The sequence below is a fragment of the Ceratotherium simum genome, chromosome 13, assembly GCF_057802395.1.
Source record: "Ceratotherium simum simum isolate JZ-2026a chromosome 13, ASM5780239v1, whole genome shotgun sequence".
Classification (NCBI taxonomy): domain Eukaryota; kingdom Metazoa; phylum Chordata; class Mammalia; order Perissodactyla; family Rhinocerotidae; genus Ceratotherium; species Ceratotherium simum.
In genome coordinates, this window is record NC_141912.1 from 34,613,121 (window position 1) to 34,639,866 (window position 26,746).

Genomic DNA, 26,746 nt, shown 5'->3' on the forward strand with positions numbered 1-26,746 from the left:
TGTGGCTCTCCAGTTTTCCCAACACCATTTATTGAAGAGACTTTCCTTTCTCCACTGTATGTTCTTAGCTCCTTTGTTGAAAATTAGCTGTCCACATAAGTGTGGTTTTATTTCTGACCTTTCAATTCTGTTCCATTCATCTGTGTGCCTGTTTTTGTACCAGTACCATGCTGTTTTGATTACTATTGCTTTGTAGTATGTTTTGAAGTCAGAGATTGTGACGCCTCCAGCTTTGTTCTTTTTTCTTAGGATTGCTTTAGCTATTCTGGGTCTTTTGTTGCCCTATATGAATTTTAGTATTCTTTTTTCTATTTCCGTGAAGAATGTCATTGGGATTCTGATTGGGATTCTGATTGGGATTGCATTGAATCTATAGATTGCTTTAGGTAATATAGACATTTTAACTACGTTTATTCTTCCAATCCACTTGCATGGGATGTCTTTCCATTTCTTTATGTCATCATCAATTTCTTTCAATATTGTCTTGTAGTTTTCATTGTATAGGTCTTTCACCTCCTTGGTAAGATTTATTCTTAGATATTTTATTCTTTTTGATGCAATTGTAAATGGTATTATCTTTTTGAGCTCTCTTTCTGTTGGTTCATTATTAGTATCCAGAAATGCAACTGATTTTTGTAGATTGATTTTGTACCCTGCGACTTTGCTATAGTTGTTGATTATTTCTAATAGTTTTCCAATGGATTCTTTAGGGTTTTCTATATATAAAATCATGTCATCTGCAAATAGTAAGAGTTTCACTTCTTTGTTGCCTATTTGGATTCATTTTATTCCTTTTTCTTGCCTAATTGCTCTGGCCTAAACCTCCAGTACTATGTTGAATAAGAGTGGTGAGAGTGGGCAGCCTTGCTTCATTCCTGTTCTCAGAGGAATGGCTTTCAGTCTTTCCCCGTTGAGTATGTTGGCTGTCGGTTTGTCATAAATAGCTTTTATTATCTTGTGATACTTTCCTTCTATACCCATTTTGTTGAGAGTTTTTATCATAAATGGATGTTGTATCTTGTCAAATGCCTTCTCTGTGTCTATTGAGATGACCATGTGGTTTTTATTCTTTGTTTTGTTGATGTGGTGTATCACATTGATTGATTTGTGGATGTTGAACCATCCCTGCATCCCTGGTATAAATCCCACTTGATCATGGTGTATGATCCTTTTAATGTATTGCTGTATTCGGTTTGCCAATATTTTGTTGAGGATTTTTGCATCTATGCTCATCAGCGATATTGGCCTTTAATTTTCCTTCTTTGTATCATCTTTGTCTGGCTTTGGTATCAGGGTGACATTGGCTTCATAAAATGAGTTAGAAAATGTTCCATCTTCCTCTATTTTTTGGAATAGTTTGAGAAGGATGAGTATTAAATTTTCTTTGAATGTTTGGTAAAAGTCACTGGAGAAGCCATCTGGTCCTGGACTTTTATTTTTTGGGAGGTTTTTGATTACTATTTCAATCTCTTTACTTATGATTGGTCTATTCAGATTCTCCATTTCTTCTTGGTTCACTTTTGGGAGGTTGTATGAGTCTAAGAATTTATCCATTTCTTCTAGATTGTCCAATTTGTTGGCATATAATTTCTCATAGTATTCTCTTATAATCCTTTGTATTTCTGTGGTATCCATTGTAATTTCTCCTCTTTCATTTCTAATTTTATTTACTTGAGCCTTTTCTCTTTTTTTCTTAGTAAGTCTGGTTAACGGTTTGTCAATTTTGTTTATCTTCTCAAAGAACCAACTCTTTGTTTCCTTAATCCTTTCTACTGTTTTTTTGGCCTCAATTTCATTTATTTCTGCTCTGATTTTTATTATTTCTCTCCTTCAGCTGACTTTGGGCTTTGTTCTTCTTTTTCTAGTTCTGTTAGGTGTAATTTAAGGTTGCTTATTTGGGCTTTTTCTTGTTTGTTAAGGTGGGCTTGTATTGCTATGCATTTCGCTCTCAGGACTGCTTTTGCTGCATCCCATATGATTTGGTATGACATATTTTCATTTTCGTTTGTTTCCAGAAATTTTTGATTTCTCCTTTAATTTCATCAATGATCCATTAGTTGTTCAGTAGCACGTTGTTTAATCTCCACATCTTTGTCACTTTCCCAGTTTTTTTTCGTGGTCGATTTCCAGTTTCATAGCATTATGATCTGAAAAGATGCATGTTATGATTTCAATCCTCTTAAATGTATTGAGGCTTGCTTTGTTTCTCAACATATGTTCTATCCTTGAGAATGTTCCATGCACGCTTGAAAAGAATGTGTAGTCAGCTGTTTTTGGACGGAGTGCTCTGTATATGTCTACTTGGTCCATCTCATCCAGTTTTTCATTTAAGTCCACTATTTCTTTATTGACTTTTTGTCTGGATGATCTATCCATTGATATAAGTGGGGTATTAAGATCCCCTACTATTATTGTGTTGTTGTTAATGTCTCCTTTTAGGTTTGTTAATAGTTGCTTTATGTACTCTGGTGCTCCTATGTTGGATGCATATATATTTATAATTGATATGTCTTCTTGGTGGAGTGTCCCTTTTATCATTATATATTGCCCCTCTTTGTCTCTCATTACCTGTTTTATCTTGAAGTCTACTTTGTCTGACATGAGTATGGCAACACCTGCTTTCTTTTGTTTGCCATTAGCTTGGAGTATTGTCTTCCATCCTTTCACTCTGAGCCTGTGCTTGTCTTTAGAGCTGAGATATGTTTCCTGGAGGCAGCATATTGTGGGGTCTTGCTTTTTAATCCATCCTGCCACTCTGTATCTTTTGATTGGAGAGTTCAATCCATTTACATTTAGGGTAATTATTGATATATGAGGGCTTAATATTGCTGTTTTGTCACTTATTTTCCAATTCTTTTGCATTTCCTTTGTTTCTTGTCCCATTTGTTTTGGACTGCCAATTCAGTTTGGTTGTTCCATCTTATGACTCTTCTAGTTTTCTCTTTGTTTATCATATGTGATTTTGTTTTGATTATTTGTTTAGTGGTTACCTTGAGGTTTGTATAAAAAAATCTTGTGTATGAGATAGTCCTCTGTGAGATGTTTTATACAAACTGCATGATAATACAAAACAAAAAATCAGAACAGAGTTGCAAATCATAGATAAAGAGAAAACAGAGAAAAACATCACAGAAAACCATGAAACTGAAATGGCAGTCAGAAATGCAAGGAAAAAGAAACAAAGGGTATGTAGAAAAATCAGAAAACAAAAGATAAAATGGCAGTAGTAAGCCCTCATAAATCACTAATTACTCTAAATGTAAATGGATTTAATTCACCAATCAAAAGACAAAGGGTGGCTGGATGGATTAAAAAACAAGACCCAAGGGGCCAGCCCCATTGCGTGGTGGTTGGGTTCACACACTCTGCTTCAGTGGCTAGGGTTTGCAGTTTGCAGGTTCAGATCCCAGGTTCAGACCTACATGCCACTCATCAAGTCATGCTATGGTGGCATCCCACATACAAAATAGAGGAAAATTGCTGGTAATTTTAGCTCAGGGACAATCTTCCTCAAGCAAAAAGACGAAGATTGGCAACAGATGTTAGCTCAGGGCCAATCCTCCTCACAAAAATAAGCAAACAAACAAACAAATAAGTAAATAAAAACAAGACCCAACAATATGCTGCCTCCAGGAGACTCACATCTCAGCCCTAAAGATAAACATAGGCTCAGAGTGAATCTATGGAAGATGCTATTCCAAGGAAATGACAAGCAAAAGAAAGCAGGTGTAGCCATGCTTATATCAGACAAAACAAACTTCAAGACAAAAAAGATAAACAGAGATAAAGATGGGCATTATATAACGATAAAAGTTACGTTCCACCATGAAGACATAACATTTATAAATATATATGTGCCCAACACAGGAACACCAAAGTATATGAAGCAACTATTAACAGACCTAAAGGGAGAAATGGACAGCAACACAATAATTGTAGAGAACCTTAACAGCCCTTATTTCAATGGATAGATCATCCAGAAAGAAAGTCGACAAGGAAAACACTGGCCTTAAATGGAACACTAGACCAGATGGGCTTAATAGATATGTATAGAAAATTCCATCCCAAAACAGTACAATATACTTTCTTCTCAAGTGTGCATGGCACATTATCAAAGGTAGACCATGTGTTGGGAAATAAGGCAAGCTTCAATAAATTTAAAAAGATAGAAATCACATCAAACATCTTTTCCAGCCACAATGTTATGAAACTAGAAATAGACTATAAGAAAAAAGCTGGGAAAGTCACAAAGATGTGGAGACTAAACAACATGCTTCTCAGTAACTATTGGATCAATGAAGAAATCAAAGGAGAAATCAAGAAATAACTGGAGACAAATGAAAATGCAAAGACAACATACCAAAACTTATGAGATGCAGCAAAAGCAGTACTAATAGGGAAATTTTTAGCAATACAGGCCTACCTCAACAAACGAAAATCTCAAATAAACAAGCTTACCCTATACATAAAAGAACTAGAAAAAGATGAACAAAGACCAAAGTCAGTAGAAGGAAGGAAATTATAAAAATCAGCAGAAATAAATGAAAAAGAGACTTAAAAAATACAATAGAATGGACAATGAAACTAAGAACTGGTTCTTTGAGAACATAAACAAAATTGAGAAACCTTTAGCCAGACTCACTAAGAAAGAGAGAGAAGACTCAAATAAATAAAATTGGAAATGAAAGAAGAGAAATTACAATGGACATGACAGAAATACAAAGGATTATAAGAGAATACAATGAAAACCTGTATGTCAACAAATTGGACAACTTAGAAGAAATGGATAAATTCTTAGAATCATACAACCTCTCAAAACTGAATCAGGGAAAAATAGAGAATTTGAATAGACCAATCAAAGTACAGAGATTGAAACAGTAATCAAAAGCCTCCCAAAAAATCAGACTCCAGAACCAGACAGCCTCCCCCACTGTGAGGGGGAGTTCTACCAAACATTGAAAAAAGATTTAATACCTATCCTTCTTAAACTATTCTGAAAAATTGAAGATGATGAGATGCTTCCTAACTCATTTTGCAAGGCCAACATCACCCTGATACCAAAAGCAGACAAAGACAACACAAAAAAAGGAAAATTATAGGCCAATATCACTGATGAACATAGATGCAAAAATATTCAACAAAATATTAGCAAATCAAATACAACAATACATTAAAAGGATCATACACTACAATCAATTGGGATTTATTCCAGGGATGTAGGAGTGATTCAACATCTGCAAGTCAATCAATGTTACACACCACATTAACAAAATAAAGAATAAAAGTCACACCATCATCTCAATACATGCACAGAAAGCATTTGACAAGATCCAATGCCCATTTATTATGAAAACTCTCAATAAAATGGATATAGAAGGAAATTACCTCAACATAATAAAGGCCATATATAACCAAACTACAGCTAACATCATACTCAATGGTAAAAAACTGAAAGCTATTTCTTTGAGAACAGGAACAAGGATACCCACTCTCACTACTCTTATTCAACACAGGGCTGGAAGTTTTAGCCAGAGCAAACAGGCATAAAAAGAAATAAAAGGGATCCAAATTGGAAAGAAAGAAGTAAAACTGTCACTACTTGTGGATGACATGATTCTATATATATAAAACACTAAAGAATCCATCAAAAAATTATTAGAAATAATTAATGAATACAGTAAACTTGGAGGGTACAAAATCAACATACAAAATTAGCTGCATTTCTGTATACTAATAACAAACTAGCAGAAAGAGAAATCAAGAAAACAATTTCATTTACAGTCACAACAAAAAGAATACAACATCTGGGAATAAATTAAATTAAGAAGGTGAAAGACCTGTACACTGAAAACTATATGACATTGTTGAAAGAAATCAAAGAGGAATAAAGAAATGGAAAGATAATCCATGCTCTTGGATTGAAAGAATTAACATGGTTAAATTAGCATAGTTAAAATGTTCCATATTACCTAAAGCAATCTACAGATTCAATGCAATCCCAGTCAGAACCCTAATGACATTCTTCATGGAAATATAACAAAGAATCCTAAAATTTAGATGGAACAACAAAAGACCCCAAATAGCCAAAACGATCCTGACAAAAAAGACAAACTTGGACATATCACACTCTCTGAATTCAAAATATACTACAAAGCTATAGTAATCAAAACAGCATGGTACTGGCAGAAAAACAGACACACAGATCAATGGAACACAATTGAGAGCTCAGAAATAAAACCACACATCTATGGACAGCTAATCTTTGACAAAGGAGTCAAGAATATGCAATGGAGATAGGAAAGTCTCTTCAATAAATGATGTTGGGAAAACTGGACAACTACACGCAAAAGAATAAAAGTAGACCATTATCTTAACACCATCCACAAAAATTAACTCAAATTGGCTGAAAGACTTGAATGTAAAACCTAAAATCATAAAATTCTTGGAAGAAAATATAAGCAGTACACTCTTTGAATTAGCAGTATCTTTGTCTTAGCTACTGTATCTTTTCAAATACCGTGTCTCCTCAGGCAAGGGAAACAAAAGAAAAAAAAATAAACAAATGAGACTACATCAAACTAAAAAACTCTGCACTGCAAAGGAAACCACCAACAAAATGAAAAGACAACCCAAATTTTCTTTGCATAAGAAAATATTTGCAAATCATATATCTGACAAGAGATTAATCTCCAAAATATATAAAGAAGTTGTACAACTCAACAACAAAAAAATGAACAACCTTATTACAAAATGGGCAGAGATATGAACAGACATTTTTCCAAAGAAGATATATTGATGTCCAAAAGGCACATGAAAAGATGTTCAACATCACTAATCATTAGAGAAATGCAAATCAAAACTACAATGAGACATCATCTCATGCCCACCAGAATGGCTATAATTAACAAGACAAGCAATAAAAAGTGTTGGGGAAGATGTGGAGAAAAGGGAACCCTCATATACTGTTGGTGGGAATGCAAACTAGTGCAGCCACTATGGAAAACAGTATAGACATCTCTCAAAAAATTGAAAATAGAAATACCATAGGATCCAGCTATTCCACTACTGGTTAGTTATCTAAAGAACATGAGATCAGTAATTCAAAATGATATATGCAGGGCCGGCCCCGTGGCTTAGTGGTTAAGTGCGCACTCTCCGCTACTGGCGGCCCAGGTTCGGATCCCAGGTGCACACCGACGCATCGCTTCTCCAGCCATGCTGAGGCTGTGTCCCACATACAGCAACTAGAAGGATGTGCAACTATGACGTACAACTATCTACTGGGGCTTTGGGGGAAAAAAAAAAAGGAGGAGGATTGGCAATAGATGTTAGCTCAGAGCCAGTCTTCCTCAGCAAAAAAGAGGAGGATTAGCACGGATATTAGCTCAGGGCTGAGCTTCCTCACAAAAAAAAAAAAATCAAAACGATATATGCACTCCAATGTTCATTGCAGCATTATTCACAATAGCTAAGACTTGGAAGCAACCCAAGTGCCCATCAACGGATGAATCAATAAAGAAAGTGTGGTATAAATAAACAATAGAATACTATTCAGCCATAAAAAAAGACAAAATTGTGCCATTTACAACAACATGGATGGACCTTGAGGGTGTTATTCTAAGTGAAACAAATCAGACAGAGAAAAACAAACACCATATGATTTCAGTCACATGTGGAAGATAAACAAACAAACACATAGATAAGGAGAAGAGATTAATGGTTACCAGAGGAGAAGGGGGTGGAAAGGGCGAAAAGAGTAAAGGGGCACATATGTAGGTTGATGGATAAAAACTGGACTGTTGGTAGTGAACACAATGTGGTCTATACAGAAACTAAAATATAGTGATGTAGGGCCGGCCCGGTGGCTTGGCGGTTAAGTGCGCGCGCTCCGCTGCTGGCAGCCCGGGTTCAGATCCCGGCCGTGCACCGACGCACCGCTTCTCCGGCCATGCTGAGGCCGCGTCCCGCATACAGCAACTGGAGGGATGTGCAGCTATGACATACAACTATCTGCTGGGGCTTTGGGGGAAAAAATAAATAAATAAAATCTTTAAAAAAATATATATATAGTGATGTACATCCACTTCTTTTTTTGTTTTTTAAGATTTTCCTTTTTTTAAGCCCTAATTTGTTTTTTAATTTTTTTTTTTTTGAGAAAAAGTGGCCCTGCGCTAACATCTGTTGTCAATCTTCTTCTTTCTTTTCCTTTTTTCTCCTCAAATCCTCGGTAGATAGCTGTATGTCGTAGTTGTACATCCTTCTAGTTGCTCTATGTGGGACAACACCTCAGCATGGCTTGATGAGTGGTGAGTAGGTCTGCGCCCAGGAACCAAACCGGCAAACCCTCGGCCACCGAAGCAGAACGCACAAATTTAACTGCTACGCCACCGGGCTGGCCCCTACCTGCTTCTTAATATAGATGGTAAAATAATAAACCTATTAATAGAAAACAGAAAAGATGCATCTTAATTTATCACAATCAATGTTGTAAGCTAATATGATTTCAATAAAATAATTTTTTAAAAAATAATTATAATTGCTTTACATACTTTCCAAAACTGAATATCATCTTTTTTTCCTTATAGCAGCTCTGGTGAGTAGATAGAAATATCATATTGTGAATTTAAATATCATTAATCCAATGATTAATGTGGTTGTGTCCCTATTTACATGTTTATTGGTCATTTAAATATTTTCTTTCATTAAGTAGTGATTAAAGTTGTTTACCCATTTTCTTACTGTGTTTTCTTCCTTTTTGAGAGTAATTTATAGAAATTCCTTATATATTCTGGATATGAACCTTCTTGTTGAGTATACGCATTGCAAATATCTTGTCCCACTCTTTGTCTTGAAATTTTATCTTTAATGAATTTTTTTAATAAACAAAAGATCTTAATTTTAATGTTTCTATTGGACATTTTTTCCTTTATTGTTAGGATTTTGTTATGTGGTTTGAGAAATCTTCACCAATCCTAATATCATAAAGATATTCTTCTCTATTTTCTATTAATAGGTTTATTATTTTACTATTTACATTAAGAAGCACAATCCATCAGGAATTGGTTTCTGGATAGTTGCAAGATAAGGTTCAAGATTCATTATTTTTCCTTATAGATACTACCTTGAACAAGCATTATTGATTTAAAAGACAACTACTTCATCACGGCACAATGTCTCTTTTACCATAATCAGTTAATTATGTCTATGAGGATTTGTTTCTGAATTCTATTCTATTCTATTGTTCCACTTGTTTATCTTTGCAATAAGAATACAGCGTCAGATATTGTAGCTTTTTAAATTTGTCTTGATACTTGGTAGTATAAGTCCTCCAACTTTGATACACGCCTTCAAGGTTGCATTAGCTATTTTTGGCCAATGATCCTACGATTTTGCATTTCCAGATAAATATTAGAATCACCTTGTCAATTTCCACCAGGAATAAAATCTCTTCTGGGATTTTGTTTGAGATTGTGCAAAACCTATAGGCAATACGGGGAGAATAGACATCTTTAAAATATTGTTTTCCAGTCTATATATGTGACATATTCTTCTTTTATTAAGATTTCCTTTAATTTTTCTCAAAATGTTTTATTATTTTCAATGGGAGGTCACATACCTTTGGTCACATATACGTCTAGGTACTTAACGCTTCTCAAAACTATAATAAACAAATCATATTTTAATGTATTTTCTATATCTTTTTTACTAGTATATAGATTTGTAATTTATTATTATATATTGATTCTGCATCCAACAAGTTGAAAATTTTACTTATGAATTCTAATACTTTCTGGATTTTTTAATGTCACCTTTTTATGTCACACTATATCTGTATATATTTGTGTATTTATTTCCAATAATTTTGTTATTATATATTTTTCTTGACTTATTGTACTGGCTAAGATCTCTAATATAATAGTAAATATTATTTTCTATTATACATAAAAATATAAAGAAAATACTATATTATATAGTACATGTAAAGCATGAAAATGGGAAACTTTGTCCCATTCTTAGTTTAAGGAGGAAGACTTTTAATAATTTCCCATTATGTATATATTTGTTGTAGGTTTTTTCCCAAAGATAATCTTGACAGATTAAGAGATTTTCCTTCCATTCTTATCTTGTTAAAAGTTTTATTGTGACTGTATGTTGAATTATATCAAATGATTTGCCACATCAATTAAGATAATCTTATGATTTTACTCATTTATTTTTAGCAGAATAATTTGTGAGTATAGGGTACTGACATTTGAAAATTAAATCAGTCTTGCACTACTGGAATAAACCCCACTGTGTCATGATAGAACATACTGTTTTAGATATTGCTGGATTTAAATTTATCAATATTTTGTGCAGAATTTTGTTTCTTTGCTCATAAGAGAGATTAGTCTATAACTTATCTTCCGGTTGCTTTGGGCTTAATTTGCTCTTTTTTCCCTAGGTACCTAAGGTGGAAGCCTTGCTTATTGATGTGAGATTTTTTCTCTTTTCTAATAAATACATTTATAGCTATAAATTCTCCTTGAAACACTGCTTTAGCTATATCCCATAGGTTTTGGTATATTGTGGTTTTATTTTCACCAGCTCTAATTTCCCTTGTGATTTCTTCACTGACCCATGAGTCATTTAAGGGTGTGTAGGGAAGATCCCAAGTTTCTTTCTGTTATTGAATTTTAATTTAAGTCCACATACTTTGTATCATTTCAATGCTTTTAAAATTATTAAGACTTTTTCATGGCCTAGCATATGATCCATTGTGGAGAACACTCCATGTGCACTTGAAGAAATATGTATTCTGCTATTACTGAGGGGAGTATCCTATAGATGTCAGTTATATCAAGTCGATTGAATACATTCTTCAAGTTGTCTATATCCTTGCTAATTTTCTGACTAGTTGTTCTATCAATTATTGAGAACGGAGTATTGAGATCTCCAACTATTTTTGTGGAATTGTCTGTTTCTCCCTCCAATTCTGTCAGTGTTTGCTTCAGGTATTTGGGGGTTATGTTGTTAATTGTACATGTGTTAATAATTTCTATATTCCTGAGATAGTAACCCTTTATCATTGTGAAGTGTCCAAATTTGTCACTAGTAATTTTTTTTTAATAAAGTCTATTTTTGTCTTATATTATTGTAGTTACTCAACCTCTCTTGGGGTTACTGTTTGTATGACATATCTTTTTCCATCTTTTTATTTTCAAACTTTGTGTATCATTGAATCTAAAGTGTGTTTCTCATAGATACCATACAGTTGGATCATGTCTTTTAATCAGTCTGACAATATCTGCCTTTTGCTTAAAGTATTTAATCTATTTAAATTTAATGTAGCTATTTATATGGTTGATTTACATATGCCATATTGCTATTTATTTTTTATGTCTCATGTCTTTCTTGTTGCTTTGTCCTTTATTCCATTCTTTTCTGTTAAATAGGTTTTTATAGTATAACATTTTTATTCTTTTGTTCGTGTTTTAACTTTTTAAGGCTATTTTCTTAGTGTTTGCTCTGGGGATTACAATATGCATCTTAATTTATCACAATCAACTTCAGATTAATGCTAATTTAATTCCAGCAAAATACTAAAACTTATGTCCTAGTACAGTTCCATACCCTCTCACTTTCTAATGTGATTATTGTCGCATATATTATCTACCTACGTTATAAGCCCAACAATTAAGTGGTATAAGTATTGCTTTATACAGTCATATCTATTAAAGAAGTTAAAAAGGGAAAGAAGAAACATATATTTATAGTGTCTTTTATATTGGTCTACATATTAACCAGTTCTAGTATTCTTCATTTCTTCTTCTGAATTCAGCTTACCATCTAGTATTGTTTTCATCCTCCAATATAGCTCTATTCCTGTTTTCTTCCTCCAATATAGCTCTATCCCTACCCCCACTACTTTGTGCTATTATTGTCATATACGTTACATATTTATGTGTTATAAGCCAAATATTACAATTTTATAATTATTGTTTTTTGCCTTTTAAATAAATTAGGAAAAGAAACCAACAAACACATTAAAGGGTGTTCCACATCATTAATCATCAAGGAAAAGCAAATCAAAACCATGAGGAGATATCACCTCACAACAGTTAAGATGATTATAATCAAAAAGGAAGAAGATAAGTGTTGATAAGGCTGTGGAGAAAAGGAAACTCTTTTACACTGTTGGTGGGAATGTAAATTGGTGCAGCCACAATGGAAAATAGCATAGAGATTTCTCAAAAAATTAAAACTAGAACTACCATATGATCCAACAATCCTACTTCTCGGCATATATCCAAAGGAATTTAAGTTAAGATCTTGAAGAAATATCTGCACTCCCATGTTTACTGCAGCATTATTCACAATAGCCAAGACATGGAAGTAACCTAAATGTCCATTAATAGATTAATGGGATGATGAAAATGTGGTATACACATACAATGGAATTTTATTCAGTCTTTAAAAAAAGAAGGAAATCCTGATATTTGAGAATGGATGAACCTAAAGGACATTCATTATACTAAGTGAAATAAACCAGACATAGAAGGACAAATACTACATGATACCACTTGTATGAGGAATCTAAAATAGTCAAACTCATAGAAGTAAAGAGTACAATGGTAGTTACCAAGGGCTAGGGGGAGGGAGAAATGGGGTGATATTAGTCAAAGGGTATGAAGTTACAGTTATGAAAGATGAATAAGTCCTAGAGATCTTCTGTACAGCATATGCCAATATTAATAATACAATATTGCATACTTAAAATTTTGATAACAGAGTAGATATTATATTGTGTTCTTATCACAAAAATAAAAATGATAATAATAATAATAAGATAATTTAGAAGAGCAAGAGGAAACTTTTGGAGGTGATGGATATGTTTATGGAATAGATTGTGGTGATAATCTCACAGATGTATACTTATCTCCAAATTCATCAACTTGTGTACGTTAAATATGTATATCTTTTTGTATGTCATCATAGCTCAATAAAGTGGTTTTTAAAAAAAGAAATATGTACATGTAATATATATATACTCTTTTATACTTACCTACATAATTACCTTTACCAGTGTTCTTTGTTTCTTTATGTGGATTAAAGTTTCCATCTGTTGTCACTTTCTTTTAATCCGAAGAACTTCCCTTAGTATTTCTTGTAAGGCAGATTTTCTAGCAAAAAATTCTCTGAGTTTTTCTTTCGCTGGGAACATCTTCTTTTCAACTTCATTTTTGAAAGATAGCTTCACTGGTTATAGAATTCTTGATTGAAAAAGTTTTTTCTGTCAGCACTTTAAATATGTCAACTGTCTCTCTACTGGCTGCCATTATTTCTGATGAAGAGTTAGTTGTTAATATTATTGAAATTCCCTTCTGCATGTTGAGTCATTTTACAACTTTCAAGATTTTCTCTTTACCTTTAGTTTTCAAAGGTTTGGCTTTGTGGGTCTCTGTGTTTCTTCTACTTATATGTGTAGATCAATGCTTTTCATCAAATTTAGGAAGTTTTCAGCCATTATTTCTTCCCCTTTCTCTTTCTATTCAATTACATATATGTTGGTGTGCTTGATGATGTCTCACATGTCTCTGATGCTCTGTTTATTTTTCTTCATTCTTTTTACTTTCTATTCTTCAAATTGGATAATTACTATTGACCTATCTTCAAATTTACTGATTATTTCTTCTGCCAGCTCAAATCTACTGTTGAGCATCTGGTGAATTTTTTCATTCAGTTACTACACTTTTCAACTCCAGAATTTCCATTTGGTTCTTTTTTAATAATTTCTATGTCTTTATTGATATTCTCTTTTTAATCTATTATCTATCATCTCTGGGGTCCTAGTGTTTTCCTCAGTGATTTCACGGGTTCTCTATGCAGTAAGATTATTAACACTTTGCTGATATTTGATTTGGCATTTTCTCTAGTTTGTGGTTTATATTTGATTATATTTACTATTTTCCATGTTAAGAATTTAAACATTTTTACCTAAAGAAATATACTTCAAAAATGTTACTAATGATATATCATCAACCTTAAATTTACTACTTTGTGGTATTGTAAAGGTGTTGCCCCTCAAGATTCTCCTTTCTTTAAAATAATTGTAATTGTTGAGGGCCTGATAGTGTCAGAGAGATTGTCTCAGATGTTAAGCACATGTGTTAATGAATCCCAGACTCTGCCCTGACCTCAAATGTCAGTCTAGAAGGAGAGATAATTATAAAATTGTAAAATTAAAATGTATAAAATTTAGAAGGGGGGATAATTATAAATTTGTACTAAATTATTTGCAAAGGAGAGCGACTGATCAGCTGAGTGTAAATATAAGAACTTTTTAAATGAATGACTTTCCTTGCTCTTCTCCCTCTTCTTCAAGATTCATGCTTTTCCTGGGATTCAACTCATAGATTTAGAGAATCATCTCTGTCTGTTCCTGCTTAGTCTCAGTGTAGAACCATTTCCATGGTGTTCTAAGGTGTGAGTGCCTTGAGTATCTTTCCCATAATTTCATATCTTATCTCCATGTAGTCCACTGTTTCTCCCCAATTTATCCTTACTTCTTTGAGTCATATTTTCTTTCATAGTAAACAAAGACCAGAAATGGCCAATATATAGAGAAGGCTGGGTTCTAGTGATTGTCATATAACCTTAAGAGGTAAGGTAGTATTATTATTACCCTTTATGGGTGAGAAAGCTGAGGCAGAGGAATTTTAAAACTCTCCCAGTATCAACCAATAAGAAGAAAAGCCTGGATCTGAACCCAGGCAACCTAGCTCCAGAAATCATGCTTTTAATTAATACACCCTAGGTCTTGAAAAAGTTTGTAAATACTTCAATTCAACAATGAATAACTATTTTGAGATATGAAAAAAATTCCACAATTTTTCTCAACCTCTCTCAAATCCAATGGGCCCATGCTATAAGGATTAAATTCAAGACTCATGACACTGGCTCCTGTTCAGCCACATGGCCAACTTTGAGGGAGGCCTGGCTTTGGAGAGATGCAGAAAGGCAGCCAACCAAGGAGACTTACTCTGTCTTCCTCACTTATTCCCTCTAATGTTTCTCTCCTAGTTGAGCCCACAGTGACTGTGTATCCCACAAAGACCCAGTCCCTGCAGCACCACAGCCTCTTGGTCTGCTCTGTGAATGGTTTCTATCCAGGCCCCATTGAAGTCAGGTGGTTCCGGAATGGCCAGGAAGAGGAGGCTGGGGTCGTCTCCACAGGCCTGATCCGTAATGGAGACTGGACATTCCAGACCCTAGTGTTGCTTGAAACAGTCCCTCAGAGTGGAGACGTCTACACCTGCCAAGTGGAACACCCAAGCCAGGTGAGCCCTCTCTCAGTGGAATGGAGTGAGAAGCTCTCTGCCCTCATAAATTCCTCACCCACCAGGGAGGGGACTTTGCTTGTCCCTGAGTGTCAGGTTTCTGCTCTCCCCACACCGTATTTTCATTTGCTCCATGTTCTCCTCTCCTTCAGCACAGATCACAGGAGGTATCCTGTGATATCTGTGATAGAAAGCCTCTAATAATTATAGATATCCTCTGATAGTTTCTACAAATACTTTACCCTCTGGGAAGGCAGTTATGCTTGACAGGCAGATAAGAGGTTGTCCTTGTTTTGAGCCTTCCCATGATATCACAGCTCATGGTTCCCCTTTGCCGTGGGCATAAGTCCCCTGCTTTGGACTGGGCTTGTAATCCTGGCACTGTTGCTCTAAATTGTTCATTGTGATTTGAGCAGAGGCGCATCCTTTACAATGTAGGGACTTTCCTGACAGCAGGGGAGTCCAGTCTCAGCTCTGCCTTTTGTTAGCTCTGTTACCCTAGATAAGCTACTCAACCTCATGGAGCCCCAGGCTCCTCTTCCATCAGATGTTGAACTAGTGGCCTTATGTCAGGGCTGTGATATTCAAATGAGTTCAATGCCTGAACCTTGTAGCTACTCAGTGTGATTTTTAAGTCACTTCTCCAGAAATGGCCAATTATTGTAGCTCTACCTGGGCAACCTTCTTCCCCCATTCTCAAAACTCTCACTCCCAGAATCTCAAATAGGTAAGTTGGATTTAGGGTAAAAATCACTAAAACTGGCATCTTTTCCCAGGGGCCAAGTCTGAATCTGCACAGAGCAAGATGCTGAGTGGAATTGGGGGCTTTGTTCTGGGTCTGCTCTTCCTTGGGGTGGGGCTGTTCATCCACCTCAGGAATCAAAAAGGTAAGAGAAAGGGTCAGCTAAGACCCTTACAGACCTTTGGGGGAAGAAACCTGGCTTCGCTCTAGTTAGTTCTCTGTATGCCAGTGGCCCTGTACAAAGCTTTTCTTTACCTAGTCGACCTCAAATTTCCTGGAAATCTAGAAATCAACAGTGCATTGTTACTATGTTGAAACATAAAAGGTTATAGCCTGTAGAGGTGAGAGAAGGGTTAACATGAATGGAGATCTTGGGAGAGATCCTGGGACAAATGCAGGAAGCGCCGCTAAGGCTGATGAAATTACACTGGATTTGTGTAACAGAAACTTCATGGGTCACAAGCTCTCAGTTTCTGCTCTCCTCTCTCATCTGTGCATTGTCCTGTTAGAGAAATCTCAGGTGGGGAGATAGGAGCTGAGGACATTGTGTTTGGGGGCAGATTTGCCTCCATATCTTTTAAGTATGTATCTTCCCCTCTCTTTCCCGGGACACACTGGACTTCAGCCAACAGGTAATGCTCTTTAATCCTCTTTTAGAGATAGGTTTGGTCTCCCAGAACAGATGGTAGAGATGACAAGACAGAAGAAGAAATAATGGGAAAGACTTAATTCTGATCAGGCAGTTTGCAGTAAAACTTCTTCTCTCCACTTAATAAAATAGCCTGTGCTCTAAGTAGCATTGGCTCAGGGTAACTTTACAATTTTTTCCCCTCTTACTGCAGAGCTTTATCATGAGGCCCTGAGAGGGGGGAAGGGAAACTGCTTGTAGAGTTAGGTCTGAAAACAACGCTCTCCTCTGTCTTCTGCAGGACTCCTGAGCTGAAGTGAAGATGATGACCCTCAAGGAAGAACCTTCTGTCCCAGCTTCTTCGCAGCATGAAAAATTTCCTACTTGACTCTTACTCCATCAAGAGAGTGCTTCCTCAGATTCTGGTTTGCTGCTGGTTCAGTGACCCTGCAGAAAATGCCCTCCCCAATGGATTCCTCATCCCCTGCCCTAGGCCCGGAAGTCCCCACTACTGATTGCAGGACTTAATTTTCATTCTTTCCCAGTCCCCTTTGTATTCAACCCTTATGGCCTCCCTTGCATCTGAACTCATTTTCTGCCCACATCTTTTTATAAAGTATTTCTCAAACAAGCCTGAAGTGAAAATCATCTGCTTCATACAGTTTCAAGGACAAGAAGTAGAAATAAAAGAGAAAAAGATAATTGCATCACATCACCATAATGATTTTCATTTATATTCCTGAATTTTGGTCACATGTGGGTCTTGAAGTTTTCCTGGCTTCCTTCCCAAGTTTTTCTTGCTTATTCTGCATTCTATAATTAGGCATATTTACCTGAGCTAGTATAAAGCCATAATGACCCCACATTATGGTGATCTCCTACATTTATTCATTCTCAAAGACAAACACAAGTGGTCATTCACACCATGGGATACAGACAGAGGACAACAAGTATAAGAAATGCAGGTAACTTGTAAGGATGTGATGCCTTCAAGATTTTTATAATCATGTTCTTCAGTCTCTTTTTCCCTGATTTTTTTAAAGAAAGTATCTAAACCTGGATACTTCTTGAATTCCCTTCGTATTAGTTAAGGGTAGGCTTCAACACCTCAATCTTTTTTTCTGTCTCTTCAGTAAAAGTCACTGGCATGCTGACTCTTTGGCTTGGGATGTACTCTTCCCCATTACTGGTCTCAGAAGGCCACTAGAGCAAAGCCACAACTTAATTGGAAAAGATGCATTACTGAGACTCTCTGGATTGTGTCACAAACTCTGTCACAGGAGAATCCTGTGTGGATCTTACTGTAGCAGAAATCAGACACAATGCTGGGAAAAAAGGGGGAATGTATAAATACACTGATGTGCATGCAAACAATGAAATACTCTGCAGCTAGAAGAAAACATGAGAAACTTTCTGTACCCTGCTATGGAATAATCTCTAAATATATCCAGAGCAAGGTACAGGAGAGTATATGCGGTATACAACATTGTGTTTAACAAAATAGATGAGGAGAATAGGAATATATACCTATATTCATTCTATTCTATTTGTTTCTACTTACATTTGTAAATAGAAACAATGGAAGGATTTTAAAAATGATTGCCTTTAGGGCAAAAGAGAGAATGAGTAGTAGGGAATAGAACTGAGAGCTGGGGCTTTTCTGAATGTATCTTACTTAGTAGTTTATTGGGTTTTTGTTTTTGTTTTTGTTCTTGTTTTTTGGTGAGGAAGATTAGCCATGAGCTAACATCTGTTGCCAATCCTCCTATTTTGCCTGAGGAAGATTGGCCCTGGGCTAACATCTGTGCCCATCTTCCTCCCCTCTATACATGGGATGCCTGCCACAGTATGGCTTGATAAGCGGTGTGCAGGTCCATGCCTGGGATCTGAACCTGTGAATCCTGGGCCGCCGAAGCAGAGCACGTGAACTTAACCACTATGCCACTAGGCTGGCCCCTTTACTTAGTAGTTTTAACATGAGGAACATTCAAATATTTTATGTAATAAAATGTGCACAATTGTGTCAAAAGTAAATAATGATGATTTTACCTCTTTGCTATGCTTATACTTTTTATTTATTTTTCATGCAATTTTTCATTGTCTAACACCTCCAGTACTCCAGAAATCCAAGGGAAGTTTTTAAATGTTCACCATTGAGTCTGATGTGTACAGTCAGGTAGTATTCTTTCTTAGATTGAGAAAATTCCTTTTTATTAATAGCTTTTTTTTTATCCTAGATTTTTTTTAAAAATTAAGAGCAGGTGTTGAATTCTGTCAAATGATATTTTATGACTCTATCAAGATGGTCATATGTCCTTCCTCCTTCTTTCGGTTAATATAATAACAGAAAACCTAGCTGACACAATAAAAAAAGAAAAGGAAATAAACGGCATGCTATATTGTGAGATCTGAAATTTCAAGTGCTGCCGTGACATCTTCAAGCCTTAAAGGGCCTCAAAAGTCTAACCGTGAGTTCCCCTGCTTTTGCCAAATGTGTTTCCCTAACCCAGCAGGAAAGACTCCCCACCTGGCTGCATCTCCCATCAGCCTGAACAGCTGCACTACACCTGATCCTCAGCCTAAGAGATTCAGTTCTCTGCCAGCCTGTGGAACTATCAAACAAACTCATTACATTCTCTCCTTGGAACCAAGGATATCTCATCCTCTTGTTACTACAAAGCCTGCGTCTCATAGCCCCTGCTAGTTCACTCTGTTCCTGAGTGCAACCACCATGTGGCTCTATATGGAATGCAGTTTCCTCCTCCCTCAGGCTCTGAGTTTATGTAATAAACTGCTATCGGTCTCATCTGTTCACTTTGGGTGTTGTGTGTTCAGCTGTGTCATACTATTTAGGGTGGGAGACCTCTCCTTCATCAACATCATGAAGAGGAGGTGGTCAGAATACATGCAGATCAGAAAGGAAGAAATAAAACATTCCCTATCATCAGTTGATATGATGATCTACATAAAAAATACCAAGGAATGGCTCCCCTTCCCCAACAAAAGCCTCTCAGAACTAATAAGAGAATTGATCAAGATTGCAGAATTCAAAATAAACCAAAAGAATAAATTTATATTTCTATATATGTCAATGAAGACATAAAACATAAATTAAAAATTCAGTACTATTTACAATTACTCAAAAAAAAACCACTTAAGTAAAACTCTAAGAGAACATGTACAGGACTTGTATGCTGACACTCTGATGAAAGAAATCAAACATCTAAATAAATGGTGAGACTTAACGATATTCATCAGCAGAAAAACTCAACATGGTAAAGATGTCACTTGTCCCCCAAATTGATATCACGGTTTAATGCAATTTCAAAACAAATCCAGCAAAATTTTTACTAGTTGTAGACAAAGCTATTCTAAAAACTAAAGCAAAAGCCTTAGAATAGATAAAACAAATTTGATAAAGAAAAATAAAGTTGAGAGATTGCTCTAACCAAATTTAAGACTTTTATATAGCTACAGTAATCAAGACTGATGGGTATTGTGAAGGGATGGACACATAGATGGGTGGAAAAGTATAGAGAATCCAGAAATAGACCCACACCAACTCACTTTTGACAAAGGTTTAAAGAAATTGAATGGAAGATGGACAGTTTTTTCAAACAATAGTGCTGGAGCAAGTGGATACCCATAAACAAAAAAAGGAAAAGAAAGAAAGAAAAGGAAAAAGAGAAAAAGGAAACTATACCAATTCTCACATTTTATACAAAAATTCACTCAAAATAGGGGCCAGCTGGTGGGGTAGCGGTTAAGTGCATGAGCTCTGCTCTGGCGGCCCTGGGTTCGCAGGTTCGGATCCCAAGCGTGCACTGATGCACCACTTGTCAAGCCATGCTGCGGCAGTGTCCCATATAAAGTAGAGGAAGGTGGGTACGAATGTTAGCCCAGGGCCAACCTTCCTCTGCAAAAAGAGGGGGATTGGCATCGGATGTTAGCTCATGCTGATCTTCCTCACAAAAAAAAAAAATTCACTCAAAATATATCATATATGTAAATGTAAAATATAAAACTTTTAGAAGAAAATGTAGATGAAAATATTTGGGACCTAGGGCCTGGTGAAGAGTTCTTAGACACAACACAAAAAGCATAATCCATAAAAGAAAAACATCAATAAATTGGGCTTTATCAAAAGTAAAACCATTTTTTCTGCAAAATATCCTGTCAAAAAAATGAAAAAATAAGGTACAGACAGAGAGAAAACATTTGCACACTCCAAGTATCACCAAGAGCATGTATTTAGAATATAAAAAGGATTCTCAAAACTCCACACTAACAAAAGGAAAAAAATCTCATTACAAAACGAGGAAAAGGCATGATAGGGCATTTTGTCAAAAAGGATATCCAGATGGCAAATAAGCACACTGAATGTTCAATATCACCACGCGTTAAGGAAATGCAAACTAAGAATATGATGATATATCACTACATACTTATTAAAACAGCTAAAACATCAAATAGTGACGATGCAAAATGCTGGTGAGAATGCAGAGAAACTGGATCTCTCATACACTCTGAAATGGTACAACTCCTCTGAAAAATAGTTTGGCAGTTTCTTAAAAACCTAAACATACACTTACCACATGATCCAGTAATCGTATCTCTGGGCATTATTGCCAGAGAAATGAAAACACATGTTCACACAATAATCTTACACAAATGTTCATGACAGCTTTATTTGTAATAGTCCCAAACTAGGAACAACCAAAGTGCCCTTCAATAGGTGAATAGTTGAAGAAACTGTAGTACATCCAGACCGTGGAATACTACTGAGCAATAAAGAAAAAGAACAAACTACTGATACACCCAACAACTTGGATGGATCTCAAGGGCATTATGCTGAGTGAAAAATGCAAATTTCAATAAGTCACACGCTGTATGATTCCATTTATCTAACATTCTCAAAATGACAAAATTATAGAGATGGAGAACAGGTTAGTGGTTGTCAGGTGTTAGGGTGGTGGGGTCTGAAGCAGAGTACTTGTGACTGTAAACGGTAGCATGAGGGAGATCTCTGCAGTAATGCAATGGTTCTGTGCTTGATTGTGGTGGTGGTTACACAAATCTACAAACGTGATAAAACATATGCATAGAATTATACACACACACACTGTACCAATATCAGTTTCCTGGTTTTGATATTGTAGTATAGTTTCTTAAGATATAACCATTACAGCAAACTAGGTGAAGGAGTACACAGGATCTCTCTGGACTGTCTTTGCAAAGATCTGTGAATCCATAATTATTTCAAAATAAAAAGGTTAAAGTTGTCATTCAAAATTGATGGAGAGATAAAGAGTCTTCCAGACAAGCAAAAGCTAAAGGATTTCATTGCCACTAGACTGGTCTTATAAGAAATATTCGAGGGACTTCTTTAGGCTGCAATGAAGGGCACTAATTAGTAACAGGAAAACATAAGAAAGTATAAATCTCACTGGTTAAAGTAAATATGTAATAAAGGTTGTGGAATAATCACTTATAAAGCTAGAATGAAGGTTAAAAGACAAAAGCAGTGAAAATAACTGTAACTATAATAATTTCTTAAGGGATACACAAGTAAAAAAGGTGTAAATTGTGACATCAAAAACATAAAATGTAGAAGGGGGAGAAAAACGTAGAGCTTTAGAATGCATTCAAACTTAAGATGTTATCAACTTAAAATAGACTGTTATAAGTATAAGTTGTTTTATGTAAGCCTCATGGTAACCACAAAGGAAAGCTGATAATAGATACACAAAAGATAAAGAGAAAAGAATCTAAGCATACCATTAAAGAAAGTCGTCAAACTACAAAGAAAGCAAGAAAAGAAGAAAGTAACAGAGGAATTACAAAACAGACAGAAACAATTAATAAAATGGCAAGAAGTACTTACCTATTAATAATTCCTTGAAAGGTAAATGGACTAAATTCTCCAATCAAAAAACACAGAGTGCCTGAATGGATTAAAAAAAATTAGCAAGACTCATTTATATGCTCCTTACAAGAGACTCACATCAGAAGTAAGGACACACACAGACTAAAAGTGAAGGAGTAGAAAAACATATTCCATGCAAGTGGAAACCAGAAGAAAGCTAGAGTAGCTATAATGATATCAAACAAAATAGATTTTAACACAAAGACTATAGTAAGAGACAAAGAGATCATTATATAATGATAAAAGGGAAATCCACCAAGAGAATATAACATTTGTAAATATTTATGCACCCAAAAGAGGAGCACCTAAATATAAAGCAGCTATTAACAGACCTGATGGGTAAAAGAGGGAGCAATACAATAACAGTAGGGGACTTCAATACTCTGCTTTAAACAATGGATAAATCATCCAGACAGAAAATCAATATGGAAACGTTGGCCTCAAACTACACATTAGATCACATGGACTTAACAGACATTTACAGAACATTTCATCCTCAACAGAGGATACACGTTATTCTCAAGTGCACATGAAAAATTCTCCACAATAGATCAATTTTAGGCCACATAACAAGTCTTAATAAATTTAATGAGAATGAAATCATATCAAGTATTTTATCCAAACACAACGGTATGAAACTAGAACTCAATTACAAAGAAAACTGGAAAATTTACAAATATGTTAAGCTTAACCAAAATGCTACTGAGCAACCAAGGAGTCAAAGAAAAAATCAAAAGAGAAATAAAATAATATCTTGAGACAGGGAAAATGGAAACACAACATATTAAAACTTATGGTGGTTACCAGAGGGGAAAGGGGGAGGGAGGAGGGTGAAAGGGATAATTCGGCACATGTGTGTGGTGATAGGTTGTAATTAGTATTTGGGTGGTGAACATGATGTAATCTATGCAGAAATAGAAGTATAATGATGTACACCTGAAATTTATACAATGTTATAAACCAATGTTACTGCAATAAACAAAAAATTAAAAATAAATAAATAAATAAATAAATAAATAAATAAATAAAACATATGGGATGCAGCAAAAACAGTTCTAAGAGGAAAGTTCCTAGCAATAAACTCTTTCATGAAGAAAAAAGAAGAATCTCAAATAAAAGACCTAACTTTACACCTCAAGGAATTAGAAAAGAAAAAACAAAGCCCAAAGTTAGTAGAAGGAAGGAAATAAAAACCTGAGCAGAAATAAATGAAATAGAAACTAAAAAGACAACAGAAAATATGAATGAAACTAAGAACTGATGTTTTGAAAAGATAAACAAAATAGAAAAACATTTAGCTAAACTCACTAAGGAAAAAAGAGAGAGGGCTCACATAAATAAAATCAGAAATGAAAGAGGAGATGTTACAACTAATACCACAGAAAATACAAAAGATCATAAGAGACTATTGTGAAAAATTATATGCCAAAAAATTGGACAACCTAAAAACATGGATAAATTCCCAGAAGCATACAACCTACCAAGACTGAATCATGAAGAAATAGAAAATCTGAACAGACTGATTATTATTAAGGAGATTGCATCAGTAATCACAAACCTCCCAACAAACAAAAATCCAGGACCAGACAGCTTCATGGATGAATTCTACCAAACATCTAAAGAAAAATTAATAGCAATCTTTAAACTCTTTTAAAAAAAGAAGAGGAGGGACTACTTCCAAACTCATTTTATGAGTTTGGAACATTACCAACATTACCCTGATATCAAAACCACATAAGGACACTATAAGAAAATAAAATTACAGGCCAATATCCCTGATGAACATAGATGCAAAAATTCTCAACCAAATATTAGCAAAACTAATTGAACATTGCATTAAAAGGGTCATACACCATGATCAAGTGGGATTTATTCCAGGGATGCAAGGATGGTTTCATATCACAAATCAGTCAACGTGATATACCACATTATCAAAATGAAGGATAAAATTTGTATAATCATCTCAACAAATGTAGAAAAAGCATTTGACAAAATTCAACATCCATTCATGATAAAATTCTAAAACAAATGAGTGCAGAAGGAACATACCTAAACATAATAAATGCCATAAATGACAAGCCCATAGCTAACATCATACTCAATGGTAAAAAGCTGAAAGCTTTTCTTCTAAGATCAAGCACAAGACGAGGATGCCCACTCTAACCGCTTTTATTCAACACAATATTGGAAGTCCTAGCCAGAGCATTTTTGGTAAGAAAAAGAAATAAAAACTACCCAAAAAGGAAAGGAAGAAGTAAAATTGCCTCTATTTACAGACGACATTATCTTATTCATAGAAAACCCTGAAGACTCCACCAAAAAAAAAAAAAAAAGCCTGTTGGAACTAATACACAAATACAGTAAAGTTGCAGGGTACAAAATCAACATACAAAAATCAGTTATGTTTCTATACATTAACAACGAACTAGCAGAAAGAAAAATCGAGAAAACAATCTCCTTTACCATTGCAACAAAAAGAATAAAATACCTGGGAATAAATTTAACCATGGAGGTAAAAGACCTATACACTGAAAACTATACAACATTGTTAAAAGAAATCAAAAAGGACACAAAGAAATGGAATGATATTCTGTGCTCATGGATGGGAAGAATTAACATAGTTAAAATGTCCACATTACCTAAAGCAATCTACAGATACAATGCAATCTCTATCAAAATCCCAATGACATTTTTCATGGAAATAGAACAAAGATTCCTAAAATTTATATGGAACAATGGAAGACCCTGAAAAGCCAATGCAATCCTAGGAAAAAAAAAAGAAATGAGGCTGGAGGTATCACACTCTCTGATTTCACAGTATACTACAAAGCTATAGTAATCAAAATAGCACAGTATTGGCAGAAAAACAGACAAACAGATCGATGGAACAAAACCGAGAGCCCAGAAATAGACCCTCCATACATATACAGACAGCTAATTTTCAACAAAGGAACCAAGAATATACGATGGAGAAAGCAAAGTATCTTCAATAAATGGTGTTGGGAAAACTGGACAGCCACATGCAAAACAACAAAAGTACCAGTATTTTATACCATACACAACAATTAACTCAAAATAAATTAAACTTGAACATAACAGCTCAAACCACAAAATTCTTAGAAGAAAACATAGGCAGTAAGCAGCTTGACATTGGTTTTGGCAGAGATTTTTTGGATTTGACACCAAAAGCAAGGCAACAAAAGCAAAAATAAACAAATGGGGCTGCACCAAACTAAAAAGCTTCTGCACAACCAAGAAAACCATCAAGAAAATGAAAAGGCAACCTACCAAATGGAAAAGAATATTTGCAAGTAATATATCTGCTATGGAGTTTATATCCAAAATGTATAAAGAACTCATGCACCTCAAAAGAAAAAACACAAACAATCTGATTTAAAAATAGGCAGAATATTGGGGCCAACCCAGAGGCATAGTGGTTAAGTTCCTGCACTCCACTTTGGTGGCCTGGGTTCCAATCCTAGGTGTGGACCTACACACTGCTCATCAAGCCAGGCTGTGGCAGCATCCCACATGCAAAATAGAGGAAGATTGGCACAGATGTTAGCTGAGCAACAATATTCCTAACCTAAATAAATAAATAAATAAATAGAATATATATGAAGAACTTATATAATTCAATACCAAAAAAATAACCCAATTAAAAAATGGGCAGAGGGGGGCCTGCCCAGTGGCATAGCGGTTAAGTTCGCGTGTTCTGCTTTGGTGGCCCAGGGTTTGCCGGTTCGGATTCTGGGCATGGACCTACTCACCACTCATCAAGCCATGCTGAGGTGGCATCGCACATAGAGGAGCTACAACTCTACGACTATGATACACAACTATGTATTGGGGCTTCGGGGAGAAACAAGTAAAAAGGAATAAGATTGGCAACAGATGTTAGTGCAGGACCAATCTTCCTCAAAAAAAAAAATGGGCAGAGGAACTGAAGAGACAGTTTGCCAAAGAAGACTAACATATGGCCAACAGGTACATGAAAGTTGCTCGACATCAACCATCATCAGGGAAACGCAAGTCAACACCACAATGAGATATCAAGTCACACCTGTTAGAATGACTATCTTCAATAACACATGATAAATCTTGGCAAGGATGTGGAGAAAAAGGAACCG

General features: G+C 35.3%; 1 protein-coding gene across 1 annotated transcript in view; it reads left to right on the plus strand.

Moving 5' to 3' along the window:
* LOC106800891 (DLA class II histocompatibility antigen, DR-1 beta chain-like) overlaps nucleotides 1–26,746 on the plus strand; it is a 35,051-nt gene that overhangs the window by 3,704 nt on the left and 4,601 nt on the right. The window contains exons 2-3 of the mRNA XM_087437817.1: nucleotides 15,064–15,345; nucleotides 16,097–16,207. Coding sequence (XP_087293943.1) covers nucleotides 15,064–15,345; nucleotides 16,097–16,207 — 393 coding nt within the window. The remainder of the gene's footprint in view (nucleotides 1–15,063; nucleotides 15,346–16,096; nucleotides 16,208–26,746) is intronic.